This window comes from Sciurus vulgaris, assembly GCF_902686455.1.
Source record: "Sciurus vulgaris genome assembly, chromosome: 16".
Taxonomy (NCBI): Eukaryota; Metazoa; Chordata; class Mammalia; order Rodentia; family Sciuridae; genus Sciurus; species Sciurus vulgaris.
Window position 1 is genome coordinate 57,439,125 of NC_136477.1, and position 22,421 is coordinate 57,461,545.

At 43.9% G+C, this 22,421-nt stretch overlaps 1 protein-coding gene across 5 annotated transcripts in view; it reads left to right on the forward strand.

The window, feature by feature from the left end:
• The window catches only part of PTPRG (protein tyrosine phosphatase receptor type G), a 718,545-nt gene that overhangs the window by 611,094 nt on the left and 85,030 nt on the right, over positions 1-22,421 (forward strand). For all 5 annotated transcript variants that reach the window (XM_079114373.1, XM_079114370.1, XM_079114369.1 and 2 more), the window contains 4 exons: positions 9,621-9,805; positions 12,932-13,040; positions 18,855-18,904; positions 20,656-21,436. In XM_079114373.1, coding sequence (XP_078970499.1) covers positions 9,621-9,805; positions 12,932-13,040; positions 18,855-18,904; positions 20,656-21,436 — 1,125 coding nt within the window. The remainder of the gene's footprint in view (positions 1-9,620; positions 9,806-12,931; positions 13,041-18,854; positions 18,905-20,655; positions 21,437-22,421) is intronic.

Genomic DNA, 22,421 nt, shown 5'->3' on the forward strand with positions numbered 1-22,421 from the left:
GCTGAGAAACTGAATTGTAATTCAGGGCTTGTCCACAGCAGCGGAGGAGATGTCATTGCATGGCGTAGGAGAAACGTCCACATGCTATAGGTGACATCAGTTAAGACGCCAAAGACTTAAAACTCGAAAGTAGTTGCCTGGTGCTTGGCAGAACTTGGGGTGACTATAACCAGGGTCTCCCACATCAGAAGGTGGACATCCAGCAAAGTCTGGCCTCCAGAGTCAGACCCACCCTTGGATGAACCCTGGCTTCAACACCTGCTGGCCTTGGGACTTTGCCTCTGACCCACTCCTCCTCATTCTCTGCTCCCAGCCACACTTGCTTTCTCTCTAGTTTTCTCTCACAGTCTCTCTGCAGTTTTTTGTTTTTGTTTTTGTTTTCCTATATGACACACCCAAGCGTTTTTTCCTGTTCACTGTATAAACACCAATTCATTGTTCACATTTCAGCTCCAACATCACTGTGCTTAGCAAGTCTTCCCTAATCCATCCCCCAAGTCTAGATCAGGCCTCTTCTTCAACTTTAATACAGAGCTCCTATATCATTTTCCTTAAAAGCATATGTATATATGTGTCCCTTAATGCTAAGAATGTTTACCATACTTCATTGCATAATCATCACAGATTTTATACCAATTGGTTTTTGCAAAAAGTGGGTACCACCGTTATGTGAATTTTTTAAATTGTGCCTGTATTGCTTGAAAATGATTTATTACTAAACCATCTTTAGTGCAAGATTAGGATGCATGGAATATTGATGAATGTGCTCAGTGCAGTGGCGAAGATCATGTGTGTGAAATGTGGTATGCTTTCGGGTGCCCTTGCAGCCATGTGATGGATCCCATGGTCCTATTGACAATTCACAGTTTTACATGCATAAAATAAAATATGACTGGTTGTATGGGAAGCCAGTTATCATGAGATGTGATCAAATTGCTTTAAAATTGTGATGTACTAATGTATCTGCTTCTTGATGAAGGCTTTAAATTACGGATCCAGCAGCAGGTCTAATAGAAATTAGACTCAACTATGGGTGAGGTCACACTGACCTGCTAACACCACAGAACTTTGTTGTCGACATTTGAAATGTAAGAAGATGGTACATTGTAGAGATTAGTGAAAATACCAGTGTGCTGCTTCCCCATCCAAGTTCCTAGAGAGGGTGAATTCTCTCCAGAGACCCTAAAGAACCCCAAGTTAAGAAGTCTATTTTAAGGAGATTAAATAGTTGGCATCTTTTCTCCTGCTGGGCCACCATCGGCAGGCGGTGGAAGGCCATGTTAGCCTGTGTTCACCTTTATCCCAAGTGCCTGGTCCAGGGCTTGGCTGTAGTAGATGCTCAGTAAATATTAGTAATAACTCTTCCTCCTAGCACTTCCAGTATGTTATTGGGATATCTCATGCATTTCATGTGCTTATCCTGGAAGTTTTCACTCAAGCTTTATCCATATCCACAGCCAGTTTTATTCAGAACCAAAGCAGTCTGATCCCAGCATAAGGAAATGAATGACCCTCCTGGATCTAGGTCTTTAAAACTAGGGTCGTCTTAGAGCCAGTAGCCCTAAAGAGTTATAGTAGGATTTAATGACATCAGGCCATTGAGAACAGAAGAGAGGAAGTGGGGGAAGAAGGCATGAGAGATGGAAGAGTGGACAGTAGGTTGTTTGTACAAAGGATTGTTAACCATTGAAGAAGCCACTGTCCCCAGACTGTGGTAATGATGTATAGCCCCTGCGTGGGATGGTATGTAACTTTCCTGATGTTTTTATTACCATTGTGCATATAGGAAAACAGATGTGGGAAGGAAATGTGGAGAGAACACAAATGACCACCTGTTGTGGCCCCCACCATCTCTGGTTCAGAACCAAACCGACTGAGTTCCAATTCTGAATGCTCCTTCCACTCTGTCCTTGGCCCCGCCCAGTGACTTGGTCTCTCTGGACCCCAGTGTCTTCATCATTTTCGGGGAAGATATTTGAACCTACTCCAACCTCTTGGAGTTGGTTGCTGGGTACAGAGCTGGGGCCTTCTGAGAAACTGAGGCAGTACAAAGACTTCCTCTTCAAACCCCAGTTCTTGCTGTCAAGTCAGAAAGATTTCAGACATGTCACTCAGAGTAACAGGAATGAGTTTATTGAAGTGTTAGGAAAAGGAAAAAGAGACACTCTCAAGGGAGAGGGTGGGTTGTTTCAGAGAGTAGAGAGACAATGTGCCTCTCCTGCACTCCAGTTTTATTGGGGATCCCAGAGAAGTTTCCAGAGAATCCCACCTGTGTCCACCTCTTGCAAGGTGTCATCAGACTTTCAAGTCCCCACTGCCATGGTCACCTTGGCCCATGCTGACTGGTTCTAATTGGATTCTTTTTTTTTTTTTTTTTTTTTTTTTTTGGTAGTTGTAGTTGTAGATGGACCGCATGCCTTTATTTTATTTGTTTATTTTTATGTGGTGCTGAGGATTGAACCCAGTGCCTCACATGTGCTAGGCAAGTGCTCTGCTACTGAGCTACAACCCCAGCCCTAACTGAATTCGTAACCATGCATTCTTACAGATTTCATGGTTAGGAGGAACCATCCTTATCTCCAGAGTTTCAGGATCTGGGCGCAAGTCTCCCCCCTCAGGGTAACTTGGGTTCCTCTCATCAACATTATCTTGGGCCTGCATTTCTCCTGCAATGAACAGGTAGATTGCTGAGCAATGTGACACATCCTGCCCACTGAGGCCAGGCAGGGCTGCAAGTACATTGCTTCTTGGAAAAGAAAGCACATGGGCCCACATATGGAATTAGTCTCTTCACCTCGTGTTCCCCCCGTCCTCATCTGTCTGCTCCTAACACGTGGCTACTCTGACATAATGAACAGAGCCTGGCCGTGGAAATGCATGTGGGAGCTGGAAAGCTGTCACTGGATCCCGTTTGGAAGTTGTACATCCAAAAAGTGCCAGAGGTGGGGTCCTGCTTTGATTCCCTCATTTCTGGTTCCAGCACCTTCCTCAGGGCAGTTAGCCCTTCATGATCTCTTGGACAGTGAAGGAGGTGACACCACAGAGCCTTGGGCTTCCTGATTTGAAGTCCTGCATGGTCCATTGTTGGGGACTTTGTGTTTATCCAGATGTCTTTGATACAGTCCTTCAAAAAGAGAAATCCTTCCCTGAGGCCATTTCTTTGCAAAGCCCCCCTGAAGGACTCAGGATTCAAGGGTTCCTGAGCCAAGTTAGAGAGACAAAGAAATGACAGATGTTTAAGCAGTATGAAGCAAGACTCTCAACTCTGTCCCTCCCTGTTCCCTTCTGCTTGGAGGGAAGACAGTGCCTGCTCCCTCCCCTCCTGAGCCAGGAAGACCTTCTCTCCAGAGAAGTCCTCTCTGCTACTGTGTTTGCTGGCTTGGGTCAAGCTTGTTCCTCAGAGACCACTCCTGTGCCATGGCTGATGTCACAACCTTCATTCGCTCCAGAGATGGTGGCTTCGTTTCTGTTGACAGCATTATGAAATGGGAAATGAATGCTGAACCACTTTGTTTAAGCAGTCTGTCTGTCTTCTGATCAATAGTGGACCCGATGCTTCACACCTGGGGCCAGATGCTGGGAGTGGGGACCGGGGAGGAATCTTACACTCCACAGAGTTGAAGGCACTCAGAGATGACACTGGCTTTCAGACACAGTTTATCTAAAGCCCCAGATGAAGAGCCTGGGGTTGGGGGAGGCGGGGAGACTTAGCATTTACTTGTGGAACCGCTGAGAAAATATCTTTGACATTGATTTAGAATCAGAGGACCTTGGGTACTCTGCTAGAAGCCTCTTCATTGTTTAACGAAGCCTGGGATCATAATTAAAGGTGGTTCAGAGTGCAGGCAGAAATCCCCAGAGCCGGCAGTGAGCGCCATCTGAGATGCCTGTGAAAAGCCATCAGGCCCTGGTGGAAACGCAATCAGGCCTCTGAGAAGAGAGAGGCTGGTGTTGGGGGCACCTCACAGGGGATATCTTTTTAGTGAGCTGGGCGTGGCACTGCCTCTGTAGTTAAAAGTCTTCAATTTTATGCAGGACGGCACTCCCAATGCATGATTTAGGTCAGCAGAAAACTCACCTGGGTGCCAGGCAGCTGCAGGTGAGGTGGCTGAGAGGTGATAGGGGACAGTGGGGACTGACACAAACATGAGCATACACCCTTAGTCTCAAAGAGATGATTGTTCTGCTGCTGCAGCTGACCACTGCCACATGTAGGTGCAGGCTCAATTTAAATTACCAGATGTATGTATAAAATATACCGGTTTTTTAAACACTATGTGGGCCAGTATCTTGTGTGGTCCCCCGCCCCCACCCTCCACCTATGTCCCTGACACCCACAACCTGTGGTTTATACATAGTTCCTGTAATCCTCACCCTGACCCTTTGAGGAAGACATTTCCTTGAACACTCATCCACTTTACAGAGAACACAAGAGGCTGTCTTGGTCTTACACCAGCTCTTCCAAGCCAATTCACAGTCTCTCGTGCCATCCACATGCAGTAGAAAGAGGCTGTAATCCCAGCAATTCAGGAGGCTGAGGCAGGAGGATTGCAAGTTTGAGGACAGCCTGGGCAACTTAGTGAGACCCTGTCTAAAAATAGAAAGGTCCAAGGATGTAGCTCAGTGGATTAACCTTGGGTTCAGACCCCAGTAATGCAAAAGTCTCTCATGCTGCTTTTTTCTGCCTTCTATTTGAATTCTGGGGGAAGCTAAGTTGGAAAGGATTTCCATCACTGGGCAAGAAAGCAGGACTTTAGAAGCAAGCTGCCTCTTTCTGCAGAGTTCTTTGATGGGTGACTGGTCCCCTGACTCTTACCCCAGCTGCTGAGCATCCTGGGATTTTTGTTGCCTCTATAGACTGAATGCATTTCCTAATTAGCATACATCCCTTTGCAGAAGCATGAGTTAAAGACTGGAGACAGGATCTCCACACAAACTACAGGCTCCTGAAGGTGACCCCCCCATGAATGAATTGTGTGGCACTGACATTAGAGATGGGAATCTCATCTGCGTGCTGACTGAAGAGCAAAATCTTTTTTTCTGAAGATGAAATGTGAACCCCTCCCAGGGCACTAGTGACCAAGAGCTTGGTCCCTGCCCTGGAGGTGCTTCCAGCCCAGTCAGAGGGACAGATGGTGAGGACACAGTGTACTAGGCACTGTGAGGATGGCAGAGGGGCCACATGATGTTGAAGGAAGCTTGTTCTGAAGCCAGATCTTCCCTGAAGCTGGAGTGGGGCTGGAGATGAGCAAGTGAAGGAGGACTTGGAAAGCCACCAGAATGGAAACAGGATCACAGAAGCCTTACACATCCACATTTTTTGTTGGTCCATTAGAGTTGGATATAATGGATTTGTTGTTACATTATTTGTGCATGCACACATTACAGCAGTATAATTTGGCCAGTATTAAACTAAGATTTTTATTGCATGTGCAGCTAACACGTTGTTCAGCAGATTTGTTCTGAGAGCATACTATGTGCCAGCCTCTGCTGTAGATTCAAAGAATCTGCATTGAATAAGGCAGAAAAGGCACCAGCCTCATGCACTTACACTCCAGTGTGGGATTACTCCAGTCCATTTTACAAAGTCAGTAATTTAATTCCCTGTAGCTATAAATTCTATCACGAATCTGAGTACCATGGAGGAGCTGGCTTGTCAGTCTGGACTGAGAGGTGGAGTTCACTGCCAAGAATATAGATGCAGGTGAGCTGGGCGCGGTGGCACATGCCTGTAATCTCAGTGGTTCAGGAGGCTGAGGCAGGAGGATCATAAGTTCTAAACCAGCCTCAGCAATTTAGCAAAAAAAAAAAAAAAAAAGAATATAGACGCAGTTGATAAACATGATGTTTCAATTAACAGTTTGGCCTCTCCCTTTACCTTCTAAGTCTGAAACCAGCACACTACTGATCTATGGTCCCACACTCACCTGCCATTATCATTTTGAAAAAACATGGTTTTCATATTTTTGGACCGTAGGGAAAAAGTCACAAGAAATTTTGTGACACATGAAAATCATAGGAAATTGAAATTTCGTGTCCATACATAAAGTCTTCCTTAGCATAGCCACACTGGTTCATTTTACTTGGTTACCTATGCAGCTTTGTGCTTCAAAGGCAGAGTTAGTAGTTGATATCTGGAAACCAAAGCAGAAAATACTTACTATTTGGTTATTCAGGGGGAAAAAAAAATATTGCCATTCTCTGTTCCTCCCAATCTGGCCCACTGTGCTCAGAAAAATTATCCCTGTCCAGGAAGGTGAAGGAGGAGACAGAACTGAAATGGAGCTCCTATTCATACAGTGCTTCTCATAGTTCCTGGACAAGGGCTCCTTCTCTTACAAACCTGTGGTCCCCTCTGGCCTGAGGCTCTTCTGATGTGTAGTCTGGAGCAAGAATGGTTTTGCAAGACCTTAATTACAGAATTCCCTTCCTAGCAGGTGATTCCATTAGAGGCCACACCTGCTTGCGAGATTCTTCCCTTTCCTTCAAAGTGATGATAACCAAGCCCTATTTATTGCAAGGAAATTTGCCCATGACTTATTGGACAAAACACAGCAACAACACTTTCACTCACAGAGCACATTTCCATTTACATCAAATTGTATTTATGGACTTCGCTACATGCATGAAGAGATAGAGCTCTATGTGGATGTTGGATCCCCAGAATAGTCAGAATTATCAGTGGTTGCATTGAGATTTGGAGTGATTTTTAAAACTTTCTTCTTACTTTTTTGTACTACGTGTTTGGTCTTTTTTTTTTTTTAATTAACATAAATCATCTTAATTTGCACAGAGCAACCCAGTTATTTTCATTTCAAGAAATAAATAAGAAGGATGGTTGCATCCACAATTATTTGTGTGGTTGTGATGTAACTGCTAGAGAGAGTTGGCATTTTCCTACGGCTCACTCTACCTGGACCAGGGGAGTGCGTGGTTTTTTGAAAAAGAAGATAAATACGAACATGATAGGAGGTGAGGGAAGATAAGGAAGTGAGGTCATCATTCTGAGATGAAGACGGTTCCCCATATGTAAATCTCCTCGGTTCACTCATAGTATTTGGAAAGAGGTGTGTGGGGAGTGTAGATATTTCCTGGTCTTTTTTACCCCACTCTTAGCGCTCTTGAGAAATAAGCCTCTATGGAGTATTTAAAACAGTAGCTTGGCGCCACCTAGTGTCTGTGCTCTGTCACTTCACCCTGAGCATCTGAGAAGCCTCCCTTCAGATTCTTTGTTTGATGTCCCTGCCCCGATGGCATTTGCACTGCGGGCAGTGCGATGCCTCCCGGGGTTCTGCTGGGCAGTGGGGATACCTCATTAATTTATCCCTTCCTGCCTGCCTCAGTCACACAAAGCACATGTCGTGGTTCAGCAGTGGAAAAGTGAAAAAATGCCTCTGTCAAAGCTCATTCCTGCCTTTCTCCAGCAGCGCATCCTGAAAGCTGGCCACCTTTCTCTGGCTGGAACACGGTCCTGCTCCCCAGGGCTGCTTTGGGTTTGGGGCTCTTGGGTTGGGAATAGGAGAGCCTGGCTGGTGGTGGGCTGCTTAGCCTACTGGCTTGAGCCGGTCAGAACTGAGTCCTGGTTCCCAGTCCTGTCTTCTCCAGCATACTCTTTTTCCTTTCCTTCCCTTCCCTTCCCTTCCTTCCCTTCCCTTCCTTTCCCTTCCCTTCCCTTCCCTTCCCTTCCCTTTCCTTTTCCTACCAGGGATTGAACCTAGGGGTGCTTAACCACTGAGCCATGTCCCCACCCCTTTTTTTGGTATTTTATTCAGATACAGGGTCTCACTGAGTTGCTTAGGGCCTCACTGAGTTGAACTTGTGATCCTCCTGCATCAGCCTCCCCAGCCACTGGGATTACAGACATGTGCTGCCACATCCAGTGCACACCTTCTTCTTATCCAGCTACTACACCCCAAGCCTGCTTGTCCTCCTGAGGGTCTCTCTTTCTCATCCTTCTGCCCACCTGGTCCCTCACCAGGTCCCACAGCTTTATCACCTGTTAGCTCTAGAACCTGCCACTCTTCCATCACAGTCCTCCTTCATGTACATATCTGTGGCTCTCCTGCCCTCCATCCATCCCATCCTGGCCTTGAGGATCAGCTCTGCCTGTGTGATCTTGTCCTTGGAACTTTGTTACCCCTTGTAGACCATTGGTTCTCACCTGGGGTCAGGTGGCCCCCCAGGGGATATTTGTCTATCTCTGGAGATACTTTGTCACAGTGGGAAGGGAAGGAGCTACTGGCCTCTGTAGGTAGAGGGCAGGGCTGCTGCTGCCCTGGACCATCCCCAAGAGCAAAGAATCATCTGGTTCACACAAGAGTGTCAATGCAAAGAGCCTCTGCTCCAGACATTTAAAGGCTAACTTGATGCTGTCAAAACTTTAGTAGGCTTGTGGATAGATAGAGGTAGATCTTACCATGTCTCCTAAAATCTCCCAGGCACAAGGAATAAAAAGAAGAATTAGCCTGACCCGTCTTTATACCCCACCTCAGGATACTCACACAGGATGCTGCTGCTCCAGGGAAAGTCATCCTTTTCGTGTATGCTTTGCTTTAGAATTATTTAAATCTCATATTAAATTGTATTTATTTACACTGTGATTGTTGACAATAAGATTTCCCCTACGATTTTAGTTGGGACATTCCATAAACCCCGACTTCTTCAAAAAATCTATCATGAGGGCTGGGGGTGTGGCTTAGTGGTAGAGCACTTGCCTGGTGTGTATGAGGCCTTGGGTGCTATTCTCAGCACCATAGAAGAAGGAGCAACAGCAACAACAAAAAGTCTTATCATGAAAAAGGGTCATATGACTGTGCTGGATTAAAGAGGATAAAGTGGTGGGGGCAACAAAAGATTGTTGAGACAATGGAAGAAATTGGAATATGGACTATTTGTGAGGTAATATTCCTGAGTTAGTATGTGATTTCTTTTCTTTTTTTTTTTTTTTTTTTTCATTCAGTACTGGTGATCTAACCCTGAGCTACATCCATCTATACAGATATACATACATCATGCATACATACATACATACATACATACATCTATTTATTTATACATACCTGGGAGATTGAACCCAGGGGCGCTTTACCACTAAGCCATATTCCCCAGCCCCTTCTTTTTTTATTTTTAATTTTGAGACATCGTCTCACTGGATTGCATAGGACCTTGGCAAGTCAGTAAAGCTAGCTTTGAATTTGTGTCTCAACCTCCTGTCTCAACCTCCTGAACAGCTGGGATGACAGGCGTGCACCACCATGCCGAATTTATCCTAGTACATGATTACTTAGGTATGACAGTGGTTCGTGGTTATACGGTAGAACATCCTTATTTGTAGATTATTTAAAGTGAAAGTGTCAAAATGTCTGTAACTTGCTTTCAGTGTCTTAGCTAAAAAACAGGTGGATGTACGTGTATGGGTGGATGTACGTGTATGTATGTGCAGGTGGAAAGAGAAGAACAGATGAGGCCAAATCTGTTAGTAGTAAGTGGATTCGGGTAAAGTGAGCCTTGGGTGTTTTACTACTACCAGTTGACCTTTTTTGCGGTTAAAATCTTTGGGGGCACCAATCGAATGACGTGTTGTGCCGCAGCCTCCTGAGCTTGGCCATCTGTGTCTTCAGTTTGCAGCTCTCCACCCATCCACATGAAGGTACAGCCTCTGAACCAGACGGCACTGCAGGTGTCCTGGAGCCAGCCGGAGACCATCTACCACCCGCCCATCATGAACTACATGATCTCCTACAGCTGGACCAAGAACGAAGATGAGAAAGAGAAGACATTTACAAAGGACAGTGACAAAGACTTGGTAAGGACCCCCATTTCAAAGGGGCCCACTGAGCATGGGGACTGCCACCTGAGAGGACTGTGGATGGGGCCTGCTTGGGCTCATCCTGACCTAGCATCTCTCTGAATTACATGACCTGGAAGACCTTTTTTTTTTTTTTTTATTTTGTTTTTAATATCAACCTTCCAAGACTGATTGCTGTAGCTGCCATTATTAACAAATAGAAACCTTCTATTAGGCCTTTTTCCTCCAAGAGGCTTACTGTACAAATTAAATGCTTTGTGCATTTAAGTATCCCCCAGGTTGTGGCATACAGCAAGCGCTACATAAGTATTAACTGTTACATTCGCAGTTATTCCACCTCAACTGCCATCTCGGTTTTCCTTCAATTTGCTGCTGTCACATCACCATGCCACCATCCACAGTCCCCACCATTCCCTTCTGTCCCATTTGTCCTGTCTTGCATGCTCCCCTTCCCTGTGGGACTCGTGTGGCCATGTAACCTCAGCTTCTGTTCTGCAGCTTCCAGAGCCCATACCATCTAACCTTACTGGAAGCAACCTGGGCCCAACTCCCCTCCCCATCTTCACACTCTCATAAACGTTCAGCATTGGGTACCCAACGAGGCCTCTCAGAAACGGGTGTGTGCTGAAGCCATCTTTCAAAGCAAACCCTCCAACAAGCACTAGTCTTCAAGTCTTTGCACAGAAACTCAAAGTGACACATTTGCTACATTTATCCTTAATCAAAGGAAGCCTTCAGAATAATGAAACCTGTAATTGTATATGCGCATGAAAAATGCAGTGCACCGAGTGGGATTCTTAATGACTGTTATCGCTTTTTTTTTTTTTTTTTTTTTTTTTTCACCCTCTCCATACAGAGTCCTCGGGGCCCATTCAATCAGTTATAGAATAATACTTTTCGTATTTCTTTAGATGAAGATTCTTTCACTTCACTTCCATTTATATTTTCCATTTCCCCACTAGATTTTGTTATCTGAGTCACATTAGGGAATGACAAGCCCTCGTGAAATCAGAGCAGAATCTGTTGAAAGGCACCCAAGGTTAGGATGTGTTTTAACCTTTCTCTTGTCACAACTGGATTCCCGTAAGGGATTTTCCCCTTTCTGAAGTAAAGCTGGCTTGCATTAATCAGCAGAAACTATCTAGGCCCTTAACTGGTTTCTTGTTCTAAGTGGCAAATAATTAAACATGCAAAGATGAACAGATAGTGGCTTGGGGTGAATTCTAATAAATCCCTGCATAGATAGAGTGAAGATTTTTTGTTATAACAGAAGGTGGGTCAGAAGTTTAGGGAATGGAACATAAATTAGTTTCAGAGAAAGAGATGTAGAGAAAAACATGCTTTGACAGCAAGTTCTATTCCCTAGGAATTTCTAGGGGTGGTTGTTTTCTTTGGGAAACACAAGATAAATTTTCTTAATCCCTAAGTTCATCAAGAGCCCTGACTTGGTGGCCAGAAAGCTGTACTCTAACTCATGGTTCCAGAAGCCTAAAAGCAGTACTTACTGTCTATAGATTTTCCAGTCTGCCTCTCCTCTACATCCTCTCCACAAGCCTGTGAGCCAAGCGTGTTACCCTACCTTTTCCAAAAGTGGTAAATGAGGCCTTAGTCAGGAAGCTCTTTCTTAGGCAGAAGGAGCAGTTATAGCCACAGTGACATTAATACCAGTTCAGAGGTTTTCAGTGGCCACACCAGGAAAACTCACTCAGGAGGCTCACGGGCAGCTCTCTGTTCTTGGCCCAGAACACATGGTTCAGTGACATCTCATCCCCTGGGAGAAGTCTATGGAGATTGCTTGTTTTATTTATTTCTTTGGAAAGCAAGTACTACCTGCTTTTCAGGTAGGTTCCATTTTCTCATTTACAAGGACTCTTTACCACTGAACCACATCTCCAGCCCTTTTTATGTATTTATTTATTTTTATTTTGAGACAGGGTCTCACTAAGTTGTTTAGGGCCTCACTAAGTTGCTGAGGCTGACTTTGAACTTGTGATCCTCCTGCTTCAGCCTACTGTGCTCCTGGGATTACAGATGTGGGCCACTGCACCCAGCTACAAAGACTTTTCTAACGAAAGATTGAGTAATGGTGACCTGGATTTGCCTGGTGATATTTGATTAGAGGTTGACAAACATTTTTTCTAGATTGGGACAGATAGTGAATATTTTAGGCTTTATAGGTTACACAGTCTCTCATAACTACCCGTCTGGGTCTTTATAGGGTGAAAGTAGCCATCAACAACATATAAATGATTAGGTCATGGCTGTGTGCCAATAAAACTTTATAAAAACAGATGAGAGGCCAGATCTGGCCTGCAGGCTGGACCTTGCCACCTGCTGTGCTAGACCAGCGGCACTCTGTCTGCTGCTTGGTTTGGTCCACCATGAAAAAGGTTTGCCTGGCCTGTGTTACACAGTTCTCACAGGAACTCGTGAGGTAGCTGTTCTTCTTCCAACTTGACAGTTGAAGGTAGCAGAGGCTGAGAGATATTATCAGCTAATGAGTGGTGTGACTTCACTACATCTTATGACCTATGGCCTGGTGTTCTTCCTTGCCTCATCCTTCATGTTATACATACTCAGGATATGACGAGACCTTCAGACTGCAAAGAAACTGACGCACCAAGAATTTCTTGTTGATGTTCTGCAGCCTGCGTGGCTCTGGAGATTATTTAGTTGATAATTCTAGAGTCCATCTAGGACCAATAATTATAGTTTACATGGTACAGTAATTGTGACAGAAGTCCAGGCCTTGTGAACATAAAGAGGGCCAAAGCTGCTGGGCTGGTACTGTAGCTCAGCAGCAGAGCTCCTGCCTATCATGTGTGAGACACTGGGTTTGATCCTCAGCACCACATAAAAATAAATAAATTAAATAAAGGTATCATGTCCATCTACAACTAAAAAAATTTTTTTTAAAAAAAAGAATGATGCTGTCACTTCTCTTCTGTACTTAAGTGCTTGGCAAGGTCATTTCAATGTGATCTTTCCTGCCAAAGGGAGGCTTTGGTCAGTGGGAAACACCACATCTGCCAGGCTTTGTCAGGATACCCAGGTTTGCTTTTGAGTGCAAAGTGTGCCTGGCTTTCAGAAGCAACTAACTGCCTCCTCTTTCTTCCCCTGCAGAAAGCCACCATTAGCCATGTCTCACCCGATAGCCTTTACCTGTTCCGAGTCCAGGCCGTGTGTCGGAATGACATGCGCAGCGACTTCAGCCAGACGATGCTCTTCCAAGGTGAGGCTGGTTTCTCTCTAGTTCCCACCTGACTCTCCCTCTCTAGTCATGCCTTGTCCTTTTCCTGTAGGGGGTTGGGCACAAGAGCACAGACCCAGCCTAAGGATCTACATAGGCATTTAAAGCATACCTAGAAAAGCCCCTGGAATTTGTGTCTGTCTTTGAGGTTGGAGATATCCTAGGTCCGAAGAGGGGAAGAAAACAAAGCAGTTTTTGGTTTGTTGGTTTTATTGTTATTTTTCAAATGTAGGGAACCATATATGTGGGCTTTTCTCCCACAATTGTCTAGCATTGTGTCAGATCACAAACCACTCTGGAGTGTATTGGCAGGTGTCTTCTTAGTATTTCCGGCATGATTCAGCTTTTTCTTCCCTCAAAAGCTGCAGCCCAGGGCTGAGATGTAGCTTGGTGGTAGAGCACTTGCCCAGCATGCTTGAGGCCCGGGGTTCCATCCCCAGCACAACAGTTTAAAAACAAACAAACAAACAAACCTGGAGCCCCAAACATGCAGTTCACCCTTCTTACTTGCAAGCCACAAAGAACCCCCTGTCTTTGGGATCCTTGAGATTTCTGAGATAGAGGTGTATGTTACTATTGACATAGAGACTCATAGAAAATTCCACTAACTAGAACTAGGATGAAGCAAGTAGGACTTTGCCATAGCACCAATTTTAAACAGTTACCAAAACTTTCTAACTGGTCAAGATACATAACTTTTTAAGAGGATATTTTTTAAAAGCAAAATCAGTACAAAGATTTCAAGAGTAAAATATATGAATTTTAGATAAAGATGAGGGGTACTGTAGCTCAGTGGTAGGTAGAACACATGCTTAGCATGCCCTTGGTTTAATCCCTAACACCAAACATACAATAATAAAAATTTTTAAATAAAGATAGGATGTGTTCTGTCTTACTTGCCCTGGCCTAATCTTGGTCCTGGTTCCAGTATTACTTAAAGAAATAGGCAGCCCTGTGGGCTGGAGTATGTGGATTTGGTTTCCAGATAGGCACTCTGAGCAGTGTACAAGTAAGGACCCAGGCACTGGGCTTGGACTCTGCCAGTCTGAGGCCCTCCCTGCTCAGGATCTTTACATCTTAGGGGCCTCAGCTTTCCCATTTCCAAAATGAGAAGCATGCACCCCAGGCCACTGGTTCTTAACCTTTTTGAGTCATGGATCTTTTCCTTGGAAATTGCCAGGATTTTTGTGGATAAATGGAGAAACCCTCTAGAACATACTGTAGGTCATGGACCAATAGCATCAGTGTGACCTGGAAGTCCACGAGATATGCACATTCATGAACCCCTCACAGCCAGCCACATCAGATTCTCAGGGGTGGGCAGGGTCACAGGAACCTGAGTCCTAACACGATGTCCCTGGTGACTGGCATGCACGTTAAGGGCTGGCAAATGCCAGCTTGGAGCCAAGGCTCTGAAGTGAGGGCCTCCAGTGAGTCCTGGCTGCCAGTTAGCTATTGTGCCACTCTGAGAACATCTCCTACCTTGGAGCTGAAGTCTGCCAATCTAAAAAGTGGTGGTGCTGATAGTACCAACCTCACTGGGTCCTTGTGGAATGATGGGTGATGTGTATAAAAGATCTAGTATAGTATTAATTACTAGCACTGTGGTTAACATCTCGTTAATACAGGGTGAGTAGCCCTTATCTGAAATGATCAGAGTGGTTTCACATTTTGGAATGTTTTGTGTCATTTTGGCAGTGGTTGATTTTGTAGTATTTGCCTAGACTTTACTAGTTGAGCATCCTTAATCTAAAAATTTGAGATCCAAAATGATCCAGAATCCAAAAACATTTCTCATGCTCATAAAGTTTTGGATTTTGAATTCTGGGGGGGATTTTGGATTTTTGCATTAGGGATGCTCAAGATGTATTAGTTTGATGTAAAAAATAATAATAATCAATGCTGAACTCAAGGCAAGAAGGCCTCTGGCCTAGATTCCCTTCAAGGCTCCTTTCTAGCTTGAAAATTTTGCATGTAATATTTATTCTTTGCTAATGATCTCATCCTTTCTATTTAAACTAGTCAAAATTAGCATGATTGCATTTTTACATAAGTAAACCTCACTCTGTCTATCCACACCCTGGATGTATTAACCCTTTTCCAGTGTTAAAACCATGAGCCAAGGCCAGGTCTGTGCTGGTCAAGGGAAGAGAGAAGGGAGACCAGACTGGGAGCTCGCTGTGGCCAGGCCCAGGAACTTTAGACCTATAAATCATGATTAGGACCCCTGTGCTCCATCCAAGAACCCTAGATCTACAGAGCTGCCTCTTCTGGTGAATAGCTTCTGAGCTGCCTGGCTTCCACAATGACTTTGGAAAATTAAATGTTTATAATATAATGCAATTCAAAAAGACCCTATCAGCTGTAAACTCAAAGCAGAGAGTGTTTAAAATGTCTGATCACAGTGACTTCTTGAAAATGGCCAGTGTCTCCTTTGTCTACCAACTATCTTTGCTCAGAGGTGGTCGGGGGTTTGCTTGCTTTGTCCTGGTGCTTATTCCTATAGGTGCGTCAAGGGGCAGGATCTTTCTTTACACCAACTCACAATGACTTCAGCATTTTTTTTCTCAGCACCTACAGAAAGGTGTGCATGGTGGCAGGGTGCAGGGGCAGGGGGTGTCCTGAGCTTTGGCTTTGAGCCATAGACCCATGAGGCAGCCTAGAGAAGCTTACAGATCCTCCCTCAGAATGATTTTAAATCAATGAGTAAAACACATAGGAAAGGAACTAATTACATTCAAATAGAGTTGTCAAAATATTTTAAGCCAATCCGAGATTTAGCAGTTATATGCACTAACTGTAGAAAAGTTTTAAATGACAAGCTGCTGGCCCAGGAGCTGCTGTTATTTCTGAGCGGTAATGCACATCAGTGTTATTCCCAAATAACTGCTACAACTCCAAAGCATTATGGAAATATGGGTGATTTCAATGGGAGACAGATCCTACAAATGTAGCTGAGATCAGCTGCCTGTGTCCATCCTGGAAGGAAGTGCACCATTGCAGGAGAGCTTAGCCAGAACATAGGTGTCATCTCTGCCCACCTGCCCCACCTGCACCTGCCATCCCTGCATTCCATTAGGCCCCTTGGTCCTAGTTTGAGCCTCCTGATGTGAAAGGTCTTGAAGAAACTTCCTGGTCACCAGAGCTATCCCTGACCCTAGTGAAGACTGTGCAAGACTAATAAAAACCTGGCATGCAGACAGAGTGATTGTTGAGTTTGTTGGCCTTAATTAGAGCCCATTTTAAAGGGAAGGTAAGGCAAGTCTCATGAGAACCTTTCTTCCTGTGTTAATGGAGAGATGTGCTCACCTGTCCAGGCTGTTGAGGTATGGATCCCTGAGTAACTCAATGATCATGGGAGGCCACATGTAGTCCCAGTGAGACTTGCACTTTTTGTTCTGTGGCTGCCTCATTTGACCAGAATCTAAACAGTTGCCTTGCCTTCCAGATCCATCTCTTCCCCATATTAGTCTCTCTGCCTATTTCACTTTCCAACTAATGCAAAATGAATGTATCATTGGGTCACGGGTTGCAAGCTCAGATGTCCAGGGGGATCAGGCATGGGACAGGTGCAAATGAAGGGAGGGCTCTCAGCCAGAAATGTGAGACCTTGTGCGCAACTAAAGGCAGTGACAGACACTTGGCACCAGCCAAGTATTGCCCTGCATGGATGTCAGCCCAGTTTTGCCAGTATAACTTTGAAGATAAACGTGAAACTGGAATTTTAGAGATGGAAGCTTTTACACTGTTTGGCAGAAGATTTGATTTTTTAAAATTTGGTACCAAGGATTGAACCCTGAGGTGCTTAACCACTGAGTCTAGTCCTTTTTACATTTTATTTAGAGACAGGATCTCGCTGAGTTGCTTAGGGCCTCACTAGGTTGCTGAGGCTGGCTTTGAACTTGTGATCTTCCTGCCTCAGCCTCCCGAGCCGCTGGGATTGCAGGCGTGCATAACTGCATCTGACTCAATTTTTTAAAGCTTACAGGGCAAACAAAAATATATGTAGGTCACTTGCCATTTCTGGTATAGTTGTAAAAACTGTAGCAGGCACAAGTGTATTTAAGTAATTAGCATTTTGGTGGTAATTTTTCAATGTATGTAGGAGGAAGATTTTCACTAACAAGCACAACAGCACTGTTGATTTTTGCAGTAACTACAAAGTTTGATATTTTTAGGTTCTATCATTTAGTATTATTCATAATAGCACAAAGGTAGAAGCAACCTAGATGTAGGTGTCTGTCAGGAGATGAATGGATGAGCAAAATGTGGCATATAGGTGTTATTCAGCCATAAAAAGAAAAGAAATTCTGCCACATGGTGTAACATGCATGATCCTTGAGGAGATTATGCTACATAAAATAAGCCAGTCACAAAAACACCAGTTCACATGGTGACATTTATATGAGATGTTCAGAGTAGTCAAGTTCAGGGAATGAAAATAGAGAGGTGGTTGCCAGTGTTGAGAATAAGAGGAAAGGAGCAGTTGCTCAATGCCTGTGGAGTTTCAGTTTCCCAAGATGAAGAAGTTCTAGAGAGAAATGGTAGTGATGGTTGGTTGCACAGTAACGTGAATGTTCTTAACACTGCTGAACCATAGACCTATAAATGGATCAAGTGGCAAATTTTATGTTCAATGTATCTTACCACAATTTTTAAAAAGTTTTAGTTGTCACTGAATCTTTATTTATTTATTTATATGTGGTACTGAGAATCAAACCCAGTACCTCACATGTGCTAGGCAAGTGCTCCACCACTGAGCTATAACTCCAGCTCATTTTACCATAACTTAAAAAAATTTTTAAGTTATATTGTTTAATTATAACCATATGGGAGAACAAAACTACAGGAAGAAATGAGCACCAGAAAGTCTAATGAATGATGAATATCAACTAATTTAACCATGTAAAACAATGGCATATCTTACAATTGTAAAACACAAAGAGAATAGTTTGCTTCATTTTTAAGATGGTAGAAGTATAATTAAATAGAGGCATATTAGAATCCAAAAATGATAATACAAGAAATGATGACCAAAAAGAATAGAGAGGAACAATGTAATAATATAATTCCACTTAAATACAGTTCAAATATTGGCAAAATTTTGACAGAGTAGAATGCTGGCTAACTTTGGGGCTCAGTGGATATTACCTGGGTCGGGGTATAAGCAAACCTTTATACCAGCAAAGCACCAGAGAATGTCTATCTTTAAAAAAAAAAAAAAAAATTAAAAACACCATTTACTTCATGTTCAAATGATAATAATTTGGACATATTGGGATAAATAAATAAATTGTTAAAATTAAATTTGCTGTCCTTTTTTTTGGTATCTTAAAATGGATATTACACAGGTGTTTACATGTGTAAAAACAATTGAATCATACACTTAAATCTTGTGTGTTTTACTGTATAGGAGTTGTACCTCAATAATAAAACAGAAAACTACAAAAAAAACTTCTAAAATTTTAATTAGCAACTTAAGAAAGGGGACAGCAAACTGGATCATAGTCCAAATCCAGCTCTCTGCATGATTTTGTATGACTCACAAGCAAGGAAGGATTTGGGGGATTTTTTGGTGGTGGTATTGGTTTTTTGGTTTGGTTTGGTTTGTTTATTTTTTTTGCATTTTTAAACAGTTGAAAAAAATCTGCAGAGGAATATTTTATGACATGAGAGTTATATATGTAATTTATATATCAATTCAGATTCAGATTTGTGTTCCCAATTAAAAGTTTTGTTGGAACTACCAAAAAAAAAAAAAAAATGATCTGTTGTTACCATTTCTTTATTTTCCAGCTAATACCACCCGAATATTCCAGGGAACCAGGATTGTGAAAACAGGAGTGGTAAGTAGAGAATAGTGGTTGCTTTGTCCTAAGTATTCATTTGCATGCAGTTAAGAGTGTTACCACGAGGTGGCAGTATGATGTCACTGAATTGTATACTGTGAAGGTTAAAATAGAGAAAAACTGTATTATTCACTCTTCAGTACGTTGAAAAAGAGCTTACAATAGTGTTAAAAGTTTATATTGTATAATTTTGTTAATGTAAAAATTGAAAATCAGATTTTCAATTACTTTTGATCCCTGAGAATCAGATGATACAGAACCACAAGGGGGTTAATCTGTTCCAAGCCCTTCATTTGACATATGCTAAAATTCAGACATTGTCGCCTACCTGGAGTTACAGGGATTTGCAGATTTATGGAACCTGAATTAATATCTCAGTTTCCCCATTCCTGGTACAACTAATAACCATGGTGGCTATAACAATAATAGCGTGAAACTCACTAAGCACTTCTGGATTTTAGGCACAGATAATTTTATTTATTTCTCAAAACAGTCTCAAAATTGCATTGCTATTATCTCCATTTTACAAATGAGGAAACTGAGATTCATTGAGTTAAGGTAATGTGCCCAGCATCACCCAGAGAGTAAGGAAAGGTTCATCAACTTGGACCCAGGCAGCCCAATCTCTCTGTATCAAGTCAAGTCTTACGTGGTGTTTGGATTTACATTAATGAACTTCAGAACTCAATTTTACTAATAACATGGTCTTCCTAAAAGTACCAAGTTTTCAGTGTAACGATGAAGTTGAGAAACCTGAGTTGTTCTGGTTATTGTTTTGAATTGTATAAATGATGGGATGGAATTTTGGATTCTAGCTTATGAGGACTAAAATTGAAATACTGTATCAGAACAGCCAAACTTATTTTCATAGATACGTTGTATGAATAAAACTCCATAATTGAGCCCTAGTTTACAGTGATAAGAATGAGCAGAGGTTTGCAAATAGGCAGCCCTGCCTCCGTCTGTCCCTGGGGTAAGCTCCTGGACACTGTCCTCACCTATCAGATAGGTGAGGATCAGATCTGCCTCCAGGGTAGCATGGAAAACCTTAGTACGTGGTTGGCACTTGTTGAGTGGAACTCTTGGTATTGTCATTGATGTTGTCATCTAAGTGGGCATAGATTTTGCCATGGATAAGCACAGACTCTGAAAGATATCATGTCCATACTGCACTCAGCGTGGAGAGGCAGAGATGTAAACCAGTTCCCAGAGCTTCCTGTGGACAGGGTGGCTCCTGCTTCTGACTGTGTCACAAGGCATCTGTGCAGGCAATTCTCTCCACCATCCATTTCCTCACTGCAAGATGATGGAGCTGATTCCAGGGCCCTTCCCGACCTAAGAGCTAGGTGTTTACCAGAGTTTCCAAATGTTTGACATAAAAGTAGGAGGCTCCTGCTACATCAAAATAGATTTTCTGATGTTGCCAAGTTGTCACTTATTGTCTTGAAGCCAACTTGAATGACACTCTTACTTTTTTTTGCCACCAGCCTTATCCTGAGCAATATCAATGGAAATTTGTGTTTGATACACTAAACTTTTTAGTGCATTCAAATTATTTATAAAACCATTAAATTCAGAATTGGCCACCCTTGGTCAACTTTCACACCATCGTTTGGGAAACCACATGGGATGGATGAGTAAAACTCTGAGGTTTTACAAACCAAAGCCTCATTCGCAGTCCTTATTACTGATACTTGTCTGCATTTTCCTTCCTCTGCCTCTCCTGCAACTCCCCGCGACCTTTTTAGCCCACAGCCTCTCCTGCCTCTTCAGCGGACATGGCCCCCATCAGCTCGGGGTCTTCCACCTGGACATCCTCTGGCATCCCCTTCTCATTTGTTTCCATGGCGACTGGGATGGGCCCCTCCTCCAGTGGAAGCCAAGCCACAGTGGCCTCAGTGGTCACCAGCACGCTCCTTGCGGGCCTGGGGTTCGGGGGAGGGGGCATCTCCTCCTTCCCCAGCACTGTGTGGCCCACGCGCCTCCCCACAGCGGCCTCCGCCAGCAAGCAGGCGGTGAGGCCAGTGCTTGCGACCACAGAGGCCCTGGCTTCTCCGGGGCCTGACGGCGATTCGGCACCAACCAAAGACAGCGAGGGAGCAGAGGACGGAGAGAAGGATGAGAAAAACGAGAGTGAGGACGGAGAGCGGGAGCATGAGGAGGAGGGGGAGAAGGACTCCGAGAAGAAGGAGAAGAGCGGGGTGACCCATGCCACCGAGGAGCGGAACCAGACCACACCCACACCCACACCCTCGTCTCCTAACAGGACTGCGGAGGAGGGCGGGCATCAGACTCTACCAGGGCGCGGGCAGGACCACGCTGCCACCCCCACAGAACAGCCAGGCCGGGCGAGGGACGCTGCCCCAGGCCGGGACTCTGACGTGGTCACCTCCACCCAAGTGCCCCCCACAGCCACAGAGGAACATTATGCAGGCAGTGATCCCAAGAGGCCCGAAATGCCATCTAAAAAGCCTGGGTCCCGAGGGGACCGATTTTCCGAGGATAGCAAATTTATCACTGTCAATCCAGGTAAGTGGGGCTGGTCTTCATTTAAGGTTCTCTGCTGCTGTGAGTCTTCCCCTTTTTTCTAAGAATTGGAGTGGAGGATGAAAATTCAGAAAGTAATAAATATTCTCAGTATTGTGTATGCCCCTAAGGCAAAAGGTGTGTGGGGGGGTGTGTGTGTGTCCCTGCCTGTGCCGGCAGGTGTCTCCCTATTTTATTCCTTTTAGAACCTAGTCTCTTATCTTGGCTGAAATAATCCTCTTCTTGATTCCTGTGTCCTTGCCTCAGAGAAACTCCAAGCACTTCAACCAGGCAGTGAGAAAAGTGAATTAAAAAGACATTAATCCTAAGAAGTTTACTCATTAAGATTTCATTCCTTAATCATTGATTCAGTACGTGGGCAGTCAGTGTTGTGCCAGGTACTCTGCTGGATTCTGCATCCAGGAATCCTAGTGTCTGCCTCATGGGATAAAGGGAAAGACAGATTGGCTGCAGCTCCCTAGAGGGCAAGTCAGGAAGTTAGGTAGCAGGAACAGTAGAGAGCCATCCACATAGGTCATTAGCTGGCAAGCCAGAAAACTGCCTCACTAAAGTATATTTTATTATGAAATGACAATAGAGAAAATAAACAGGGTGCTGTCAAAGAGAATTATGGGAAGGACAGGGACCTGCTAAGGAAGGCCACTTTGGGGAAGTGACATTTATCCTGAAACCTAAAGAATGAAAGTCTTATTAGTCCATGGTCTGTCCCAGGAAATGTGGTCCTCTATCCCAGAGCTGCCATTGACTGTGCACATTACCCAATGTACAGACCATGAGACCAGGGGGTGGCTGGTCTGGGCCTCTGCTTGCTGTGGCAATTTTTTTTTTTTTTTTTTTTTTTTTTTTGCCTTATCATATGCTCAAATCTTAATCAACCATCCTGATAGTTTCCACAAGGGAGCTATAGCATGAGGGGTTGTTATTGTTGTGAGGGGTTTTCTTAATAAGAAATTCTTCATTTTGCCAG